Source organism: Bidens hawaiensis, unplaced genomic scaffold, assembly GCF_021521415.1.
Source record: "Bidens hawaiensis isolate Kalapana, Puna unplaced genomic scaffold, B.hawaiensis_p1.1 tig00007413_1, whole genome shotgun sequence".
Lineage (NCBI taxonomy): Eukaryota > Viridiplantae > Streptophyta > Magnoliopsida > Asterales > Asteraceae > Bidens > Bidens hawaiensis.
In genome coordinates, this window is record NW_027491517.1 from 344,784 (window position 1) to 356,218 (window position 11,435).

An 11,435-nucleotide genomic window follows, 5' to 3' on the forward strand; every position below is an offset into this window, starting at 1 on the left:
ATCTATTATATACATCATTCCTAAAGAAAAAGATGGTGTATAAATAACACATCCCTGTTGTTTTTGTTAGGATAACAACTCACTCACCCATAAGTCCATGCCCATCAGACTTTTATGAAAGATGATACCATTATGATCTAACACATAACACATCAAGATACAATTAAACTAAATATTGTTTAGTAGTCTTTAATTAACCAGAGATCATGATTATGTTTATGTATAAAAACTGGATTGTTAAAATTAAAGATGTTTAATACATGATCAATTTTAAATAAAGAATCATATAATCATATGTTTGAACCTCAAGTAGTATGTATATATTATACTATAATTATAATGTATCTGAATGTTTAAAAGATACAACTTTATGTTATATATATAAATAGGTAAATTGTTTAACGGGTCAAATAATTTTTTTATCTCATCATGAATTTTTAGTTGTTTAAAGAAAACTTACACTTTACATAACTCTTTGTTATTTTAAAGAATATTAACACTTCATTTTTACACATATATTTTTTTTCATTTTTATTCATAAACTAATTTTTCTTCACGATTTTGAATCAATTATAACTTTTCCATAAATTTAATTTAAAAATTCTTACACCATAAAAATGAAAATCTTACGTCTCTTTAATTTGAATAGTGTAGTCCTATAGTGCTAATGAATTGGTGGTACTCAGTAAGGGGAAAAACTTAATGTTTTATGTAACCCATGTTTGATTTTTGCTCCCATCATTTAGTTTCGGTGACACCGATTGATAATGGAGACTAGGCGAGTAGGAGACGTTTACTAGTTGGATGAACTGAACGAGTTTTATCTCGTCGCACTGTCGTGCCTTCGAGCAAGTGTTCACGGGCGTTGGTCTTAGACTCTTAGGTTAGGCTTTTCCCCGGATCGAAAGACAAGTGTATCCAGATGTGATGAATTTAGCCAGCAGTGCATTTAACGGATTCGTTTTTCGTTTTTAAAAAAATAGTGTTAGTTTATAATTTATTTAAAAAAAATTAAGTATAATATTTAAAATAAAACAAAAATATTTAGTTATTTTGTAAAAGAAATAGAACCCTAATCCTTCCTTCCTTCCTTCCTTCCTTCCACACGCCTTTGCGTCAAAAACTCCGGTAATAATATCATTCATCTCCGTTATTACCTGTTTTTATTTCATGTTTTTAATGCCATTTTTATTTCCGATTTTTGTTTGTATGATAAATACGTTAGTATGCTTTTTAGGTTTTTCTGATATGTTTATCAATAATCATCTATTGTGCTGTATCATTTTGGTTCTTAATGATTTGATGACGTCAATTAATATCGTGTTATTTGGTCTAATTAAATGTGCATTATGATCTAATTACGTCATTTCCTTTGTACAATGGATTGGATATGCTGTTGGTGAATTGATGTTATTTGCAAATTTAAAATATATGCTAATGATGTGCTTTTTAAAAGTCATTCATTTTCTGAGCTTTTTTTGGTTCTTCAACGCGCTTCTGCGTATGATGATGATGGTGATGGTGATTAAGGTAGGAGTGTGAACGAGACGAGCTTGGTCCGTTTTGAATTACGAGAGCTCGAGCCTGGCTTGTTTTGAGCTTGACCCGTTTATTAATTATTAATTAATTTATATAATTAGTTCAAAAGGAGCTTGCGTTGCAGCTTGCTGTCTGATTGCCTTCTATCTTGATGTAAAGTTGTAAACACTATATTTTATTATGATAATAATAAACAGTATGTATATACATTTATAATTATCTTTATATGATTTTTATGTATAATATAATATATATTATTTAGTTATATTTTTCTCGTAATTTTATATATAATAAGTATTATTATATAAAAAATATATTTAATACATTAAATAGCAACTATATAAACAATAGGCTCGTTTAGGCTCGCAAGCCAGCTCGGGCTCAATAAGTGAATCTCGGGCTCGAACTCATTTATTAAACAAGCTCTTTTAAAGGATTGAGGTCGGGCTTCAGCTCGTTTAAGCTCGATTGTATACGAGCTTGGCTCATTTGCACCCTTAATTAAGGGCTAGAGTAAAACCCTAAAAAATAATTATTTACAAAACAAAGAGTTGATATTTTGACTTTAATTTGGATATTGATGTTCATGTAAGTCTGTAGCATACTGTTATGGTGAATGGCCAAAGAGTTATAATGTTATATATCTTTTTCAAAAAGCTACTGCAGTGTTGTTACTTGTTACTTGTAACATTATGCATATTATACTGGAAAGCAATGTGTAGGCTGTAGCTCTGAGATTTATAATTAGTTGAATATATGCAGCATATAATTTGACACTAGTAAGCAATGGATAAGACATCCTACTGTCCTTTTAACGAGCAAGACATTCAAAGATGCCCGTTTTTAAGGAACATCAACAAACCAACCAACTTCTCGTTCGCCTCACTCCATCTCCCTGTTCCTGTATGTTGTTTGAAGTTAAATTATTTATACTTTTATGGATTAGTAATATTGCAGTAAAATTTTACTACAAAATCCTGCTTGACAGGAAAATGGAGCTAGGGGTCCAATATTTGAAGATGACTCCAACTTTGATATGGCTTTCAAGTTTTTCCATGGAAAAGACGGTATTGTCCCTCTCTCTGAAGAGACGAAGCCTGAATCCGAACCAAAGTTTAACCCTTTAGCTGCAAATATTGCAACAATCAGCATGTCAGCGTTTGGACCGGGAGGACCGTTTAGTTTTGGGTCCTTTTCTGAAAAATGGAAGATGCGGAAACGTGAATCTGAATCATCCAAAACTGAGTCGTCACATAAGGTACATTTGTATGTGAAATAATAAATCATGAATGTACAAGTATTAAGATTGCTTTCATTTAGGGAGATACATCGACACATGAAGCACTCGGGAATGAGTGGTTGGAAAAGGGAAACTGCCCAATCGCCAAGTCATATAGAGCGGTAAGTAAGGTACTCCCACTAGTATCGTCGGCTCTAAAACTACCACCTGGAGTCAAGATTAAATGTCCACCAGCTGTAGTTGCTGCCCGAGCTGCCTTAGCAAGGACCGCCTTTGTAAAAACTTTACGCCCTCAATCACTACCCGAGAAAATGCTGGTCATAGGAATGTTGGGAATGGCGGCTAATATCCTTTAGGGATATGGCGAGAACACACTCGTAAATTCTCGTTATCATGGTTCATTGCAGTACATGCAGCCGTGCCTTTTATAGCCATGCTCAGAAAGTCGGTTTTGATGCCCAAAACAGCTATGGCATTCACCATTGCAGCTTCTATACTTGGTCAGGATATTGGGTCAAGAGCTGAACGGTTTAGGTTAATGAGGGCCCGAACCCCGATGCTGGCTCAAGTGGTTACTGTGGAAACCATTGCAGGTCATGGTTCGAACGATGCTGATGGTTTAACCGAGGGTAGGTGCAGGCGTGATGAACCAATAGGGGTAAGGTACCAATCGTTTTCATCGTCAACTGGTGTGTGTTATTAAGGTAAGTATTTGCCTATTTGGTATTATGAACTAGCTATGCTTATGCTATTGTATGACTATATTAAAGAGTGAATAAAAATGGCCATTATGTAGGACTGTGTTCATTGGATGTATTTTTTAGGTGCTGTTTAGGTAGATTATAGGTTTTGTTACTTGGGAAAATAGTTTATTGCGAATGAACAAGATATTGAGTAACTGTTTGCATAGTTCGCGTTCCTAGAAATTAAGCCTAGTAGAAAGGACGGGGTAACAAATCAAATTAAGTTCAGGTTAAAATTAGATGTTTTGAAAAGGTATTAATCTGGTTCGGGTTTGAATGGGGTTGCCTTGAAAATTGGTCTTTAGAAAAAATAAAATAAAAATGAGAACTCAATCGATTTACACGATATATATGCTTTTATGGTGGCTAATGGCGATGGAGGTGCCAGCATTGGTGGTGGATATGGTAGTGGCTGTGACTGTGACGGTGATAGTGCTTGCCATTTAGGCTTATAATAGTGATCAAACTACAATAATAAGAAAGCGTTCTTAGTTCAGCTTGGTCTTAAATGTGGGTCTCCGAAACTTGATGTACGACTTACGAGTAGATACAAATTAACCGGTTTTATAATTTTAATTAAAAACAATTTTCTTTTATCTAAATAAGTGGGTACGTAATCCTACGTATAGCCCATTTGAAAAGGAATTGCTAACGGGGTTACTTTTCAATTAATATGGAATTGCTAGATGAAAATACGTTCAAAGTTGGGATAGTCTGTAAACATTCCTTGAGTTGTGATTAAACCTAGTCAATAGGTGAAAGTTGCGATTATTAAAATCCCATTACCCTTATATTTTTATGGCTCGCAATCGATAAAAACATGTCCATGTCAATTTGAAGTCTTCAACATATTATGAGTTTATGCCTCTATTTTTTGGGTTACATGAGTCAATAATCAAACCATTGAAAATAAACTTTTTGCTATCTTTGTTTTACACGTAATTTTTTTTACCGAATCTACACTTCCGAACATTGGAACCGGTATGCATGTTAAGGTATCTGGCTATGATACAAGTTGTTTCAATAGTACTTTTAACATTTCTAAACTACCAAAATGAAGCAATATCATACCACACCAAAACTTTGTAAATTGAAACAATATATTTGTGTTTTATTTGTCTAGGTCTATACCATTGTAAAAGTTGTTTTATGTAATCATTAGTTATAAACTCTAATTATATCACAAATGATGTATTTTTAAAATTTGATTTAAACATATAACTTGTCCAAAGTTGCTATCTTATTCTACAACAGTGTTCATAATCATACCAAATGAACACTATAAACAAATTCGATAGCATGTAATTTTAACATCATTGATCAAAACCACTGTTTCCGCAGGCTTATATTATAGAAACAGACACAAATTTGAAGAAGCCATAATTTACAGCACATTTAAATAAGTTAACCAAAACTGAGCACAAAACAAACACAGAATAATAAAAACACATACCGAACTAGAAAATTACGTAAGTCATCTGAAGAAACAAGCTACTTAAGGATCCGTGTGTCCATGACCACAAAAGCAAACATGTCACCAAGACAGTAATGTGCCACAACCTAAGAGAACCAAAGTGAGCAAATCTTTGTTTCAGTGACTGCAACATTGGAACACGCATTCCAACAAACCTGTTGTATTTGTATAAACAAAAATGTAGTTAATCTCCATAAATGACAGATAATTTAAACTACGATCAGAAACTAGGTGTGTGCATGGGTCAGTTTTGGGTTCAAATTGAAACCAAAATTTCAGTTTTCGAGTTTTTTTAAACCATTGGCTTTCGTTTTTCTGTTCGGGTTCGATTAGGTTTTAGTTTTCTTGGTTTTACCATTTGGGCATGCAACTTTTAGGCTGACAAAAAAAACTATTACAAAATAAGTAATTCAGCAAAAACAACTTTTAAAGTAATAAATTATATATACAGTTCGGTTCACTTCAGTTTCTTTTATTTGAATTACATGCAAAACCGAAACCGAAACCGAACCATATGGTTTTTACAAAACATACCAACGATTTTGTTTAAGATTGTTTTTTCGGTTACAGATTAGTTCTCAGTTTCATGTACAACCATATCTGAAACCGTTAACTATTTCTTTCTACCAGTAGTATCCTACCTTAACCTTTTAAATTTCAGTATTTTGTTCACGTTGAAAAGAATCAACCTATTTAGTGACCATGATTTAAGTAACCTATTTTTGCTTTAATAAAAATTGTAAAAATGCATACGTTTAGAGTCAATAACCACCATATGAAGGAACATTATTAGCATTAGGGCACTCCCGTGCCCAATGCCCCGATTGATGGCACTTAAAGCACTCATTTGATGCACCACCATTACCACCACCTGAACTCATACCACCGTTCATTCTTCCACCAGTCCCTCCATATTGACCACCATAATGGCCCGCATGACTTGCAGGCAAAGCAGTTTGTTGACCCATAGTCCCTGTTCGGGGATTGAGCCCATGCTCATTGGTGACATTAGTGCAGTCTCTTGCCCAATGACCCGGTTGATGACACTTAAAACACTCACCAGAAGCACCACTGTTCCCGACACCTGAAGTCACACCACTGTTCATTCTACCAACAGCACCGCTATATTGACTACCATAATGACCAACATGTTGGCCCACAGTCCCTGTTTGGGGATTGAGCCCACGATTCAAAGTTATGGAACTTGGGTCCTCGTTTTTTATGGTTTTGTTAAGTTCTTGAAGCATAGCTTTCGTGTTAGACGAAAACTTTATCTTCTCTGCTTTAAAAATATTGGATTTTATTGCACGCTGATCATCACCATAACTCTCTTCCTTCACTTTTAACTTAAAACTAAACTCGTTAAAAAGGGCATTGCGGACAATTTCCGCAAACTTATCATCCTTTTGTTCTTCGTGTTTTATTATATGCAAATCTTTAGCAGAAACACCCATTATCTCCTCACCAGTTTCTTGGAATGCAGTTGCCCATACGAGACCAGTATGGTCTTGTAATTGCATCTGCAGAATATATCTATAATCGCATTCATCAACGGTCTGATCACACTTGTCACATCGCCATTTTCCATCTCCATTATTCACAACCTTTTTGGTGCATTTTCTATCACCAACCATGATAGGGCACGCTGTGTAACAAAAGTTTTCAGATTTTATATGCCAAATTGTGGCTTTGACTGTTATCCAATCAGCTTTCTCAGAAGTCCCCAATTTTTCATCTTTAATTTGAGATAAAGTCTTCTTATCGGTCCGAGAGACAGATTCCCGTGACATGGAAACCGAAGGAGCATTCCTCCCAACACTGTTGAACCAGTCTTTAAGTTTACGGGCCTCAGGAAAATCAGGTTCTATGGACAGCTGGCTCGCGGATATGGTCCCGATTGACTTCCCATTATATTCATGCACTCTAGCAGACTTCACAGCTAAAACCGGAAATTCACCAGAATCCAACATGCTTTGAATAGTTTGACCATCTGCATTGCAAAAGTTACCCCATAAAGTCAAATCAATGCTTCTTCCAGACATGTCCTTTAACGTAAGACTCCGTTTTTGAGTTTCAGTTTGGTTCTTTGTCATGATCGATGATGAAGGAGTGATGCTGGAAACCACACCAATGATATCCAAAACAGTGTTGCTATCCATGCCTTCAATGTCAGCAATAGACCGGAAATGAAACTGCTGATGTGGAATTGAGTTATCATCATCAAAGCAAGGCTGAATAGTTGAAGACTGATCAAGTGTAATTTCATGGTCGTTTTTTAGGTGGTTAAAATTTTTTTGAGCAGGTTTTAGAGTTCCTCTCGATACATAATAAACCTTGCCCACTTCAATCTGGTTGTAAAACTGATCAGCAACAGCATTAAAGCAAGTTGCACGTATTTCTCCACCATCAGAATCAAGAAGATCAAAAGAGAAAACTTTTCCATCTCCTTTTGCATTGCTGTAATGTCTAAGATCACCTTTTGCAGTCACCCGAGCCTTAATGGTCCATTTAGCTTGATAAGGATTCAAAGCAGCAATTGGTATAACTCTTGCAGGAGCTTCGTTTTTAGCTGCTGGCCCCCTGTTACCATACATTGGAGGCATTTGATTGAATGCTGGTCGGACCGAATGCATACGGTTGGTTGCCGAATTGTTATTGGACGAGTTATTATATGAATGCAAGCCTGCATTGGGTTCACTTTTGGGAGTGTAAACTTGTGGGCCCACATTGGTGTTTGGTCTTGTGACTGTTGTTGGCTGGTTCGAAAAAGACTGCATTGGCGCTGCAGATCTTCCGTTCCCATACGAATGTAAGCCTGCATTATGTTCACTGTTAAGTGTGTGAACTGGTGGGCCCGAACTGGTATTTGGTCTTATGACAGTTGTTGCTGGCTGATTAAGAGAAGACTGCATTGGTGCAGCAGATCTTTCCATTGAAAGAGTTTCATTGCCAGAGGGTTTACTGAATAGCTTTGGATCACCAATAATATCACACTTGTCCACAATCAAATTGAGATTGATGATTATAATAATCCTGCACATAATAATTAGAAGACATGTCAGTTAATAATTCATGCAATGATTTTAAAAGATAGCAGGAATCTGATAGTAGATGGTAAATATAAATATAAAACAAAACATGGTTTTTAGCATTGGATAAAACATAGACTTCTACTAATCACCAGATGATTCCTTTATCAAGCAGCATACATAGTATATAAGATAATAAAACTAGAAGATGATTTAAGGATCCTTCTTGTGATACAGTTTGCTCATAGCAGAATTCCTGCAATCACACACACTGACAAGAAGACATACTTGTTGCACATTTCTCAAAAGAACAAAAACCGTAAATGAAGCAGAATATCATCCAAAGCAACAGATATCTTCATTAATGTCATAAGTTGGTGATAACTTTGTGAACCTATATATGTTTTGGATAGGTATCCAAAACCTTTAACAATAATGTGTAATCTCATGAGAACTGACAAAAAATAATAAAGACAGGGCAAGAAAGAATTTTAAATATCTAGCATTAGATAAACTACTTAGGTTATTTTTCTTAATACAAAAATCATGTTTTACGAAACTATTTTAACAACCGCCCTTCCGGCACGCCCCACACTGCTATACAGACAACCTAGTCGGGCAATATTCCAACCAGGCTTTAACAAAATTCTGGTAAGATTTCGGCCAAAACCCTGAAAATTCCCGTAGCACTATGCAAACTTCAAAAAAAAGGTCTAAAACTAACCCTAAACTAGCCTAAAACACCAAGAAATGTTATGTTTATGACATGCGCTTTGCTTATCTCAGACCTCGCATTTTAAGGCTGACCTATTACACCTTAAGCGTGCCTGTGACAACTATGCATAAAATAGTGTCTGCATAATATCTTATCATCTCAAACAAAAAAACTAAAATACCTAAAACTGTTAATTTATTCATTACATATCACCAAACTCTAATTAGATTTTCAAATCCCTAAACCAGTTTGTAAGTCATACTGGATTGGGCTAAAAAATTATACAACCGGAGGTTCAACCAGGTTGAAAAGTTTACCTTGTAACTTCATATAAATGCAACTTCAACTCAAATAATACCCCAAAAGTATACAATTCCATAATATAAATTAATCCTAAAGTTAATCCATAATAAAAAAAAATATTACAAAAGCACTCAACTTCCATAAACATCCAAAAGTTTACACGTTTCAATGTTAATCGCTAGACTAAAAATATTAAAAAATAAAGGCCGCAAAATATCAAAATTTTCTTCAACTTAAAACCGGTATTTAAAAAAAAACCACCAGTCCAACGTTCTAGCAAACCGCCCAAAAAATACCCCTAGGTCTTAATTAACACAACAATCATCTTAATAATAATAATAATTATTATTATTATTATTATTATTATTATTATAAACAACAACACTTACGTTCGATCACGGATCTGATTACAAACAAAGTCAGTCAATTGAACAACAGAGCCCTTCTGCAACTGCTGAGACCTAACCAAGTCATTAAGCTGAGTGGCAAGCATCCCTTGCTGGTGATACGTGCCGTCCGATAACAGGAACCTGTACCGCTCCTTGTTTTCTCCCTCAACGGTCTTCGTTTGCGTCTGCACGATCCGAATGTCGGTTATCTGGACCACCGGTTTCAGATCCTTATAGTCGCCACTGGATAGCATCGGTATTGCACCGGCGGTTAGGTTTACAGCCATGGTGTGAATTGATTGATTGGTGAATTGGGGTTTTGAAACCCTAGAGTAGAGAGTGGTTTATTATTATATTTATATATAAAAATGTAAAGAGAGGGAAACTGAAAGTTTTTATTTGGTTTTGTGAGCGCCAAGAGAGGGGTGGGTTTATTTATAGGGAAATGTTACATTTTGGTACCTTTGTTATGGAGATGGTTGTCAAAACCTATATACTAGTGGTTTAACCTGGGTGTTGCGTCGGGAGTTTGTGTATGTATGAGACCGGAGTTAACGTCAAATAAAAATGTACGTTTGTTAAAATGCTTATACTGTAGTTTGTAGAGTAACTTTATTAAAGTATACGAGCAACATTAAATATTTTTTATTTCTGTATAAAAAGTTCTTAAAATCGGACCTCAAAAGGATTTCTTGGTTTAACATTCTTATGTGTGTGCGTGTGTGTATCTAAAGATTAAGGAAAAAAAAGGAAAACATAAATAACTTAGTGGATATTATGTGGGGTCAACACAAAACTCTATCAATCAAAGATGGAACCAAACATTACATAATGCATTTGTGTTGCATATGTAGCATGGATAATGAGTTAAAAAGGAGAGAGAGAGTAGAAAATACTTGGCTAGCAGCATGTATTTGGGATGCTTTGAGTGGAAATAAGAGAGAAAACGATGAAAGAGATGAGTGAAATGAAAGATAATATGTATATTAGATAATGTAATATGCATTTATATATTTTGCATTTGTGATGGTCTTATGTTTAGTTTTCAAACTACGGTCTATAGTATTGTTATAAATCTGTTATTAGAAAATACTTGGCTAACTACATGCATTTGGGATGCTTTGAGTGGAAATAAGAGAGAAAATGATGAAAGAGAATGAGTGGAATGAAAGATAATATGTATATTAGATAATGTAATATACATTTACATATTTTGCATTTGTGATGGTCTTATGTTTAGCTTTCAAACTACAGTCTATAGTATTGTTATAAATCTATTATTAGAAAATAGAAATATTTGTTACCTCTTGATTTAACCGTATATTCGTTTTCTTTGTATTTCCGGTAACTCGTTTTTCATGCTATATTTGAACGGGTTAATTGCTTCTAAAAGTAAATTGTTGTTGTTTTGAAAGAAAACAGAGTCCGGCCATCAAGATACACCCATTACAAAAGGCCACTCACGCTCGTGATCGCATAAATTGATGGTGATCCAGCTCGCTACATTCCAAGAGAAATCCACTATTGAATGCCTAGTTTGGTAAAACCCCTAATTCGTGCATAATGTTTTGTCACGAACAAAATTTTAACCCATGAATCTTTCACGAGGAAAGCAATGGAGCTACCCACGTACGACCAAGTTTTGTTACAAAGTTGTTTTAAGTTAAAAGCAAACTTTCCTAATAATATAAATTTTATCATTTTTTTATTATTTTTTTTAATTTTCAAAATATACTTTCCTTTTTATCTATATATTCAAAAACAACTAAGGTTTGTGATAATTTCAAATGTGAATAATGTATTTATCATAATATAAATGTAAATAATGTAATTTATATTATTTGTAATATAAATTTCACTTATAATTCCAATCTAAATATAGCAACTACAATCAATCTAATAATTAATATGGAAGATATATAGGTAATTAATTAAATCATATATGTTTTTTTACTATGGTACATATTCCCTTTTTACGATACAAAACTTCTAATCTATGTTGT

At 34.4% G+C, this 11,435-nt stretch overlaps 1 protein-coding gene and 1 pseudogene across 2 annotated transcripts; one reads left to right on the plus strand and one right to left on the minus strand.

The window, feature by feature from the left end:
* The first annotated feature begins 1,092 nt into the window (after positions 1 to 1,092).
* LOC143635189 (uncharacterized) lies at positions 1,093 to 3,574 on the plus strand (annotated as a pseudogene). The gene is made up of 4 exons (XR_013154012.1): positions 1,093 to 1,128; positions 2,320 to 2,442; positions 2,528 to 2,797; positions 2,860 to 3,574. The product of XR_013154012.1 is annotated as an uncharacterized LOC143635189 (transcript).
* Positions 3,575 to 4,830: 1,256 nt separating this feature from the next.
* Positions 4,831 to 9,780, minus strand: LOC143635232 (replication protein A 70 kDa DNA-binding subunit A-like). The gene is made up of 3 exons (XM_077103107.1): positions 9,433 to 9,780; positions 5,750 to 8,029; positions 4,831 to 5,151 (listed from the first exon to the last, which is right to left on the minus strand). The coding sequence occupies exons 1-2, from the start codon at positions 9,717 to 9,719 to the stop codon at positions 5,758 to 5,760; spliced, it is 2,559 nt and encodes an 852-aa protein (XP_076959222.1). The 5' UTR covers positions 9,720 to 9,780; the 3' UTR covers positions 4,831 to 5,151; positions 5,750 to 5,757.
* Positions 9,781 to 11,435: the final 1,655 nt, after the last annotated feature.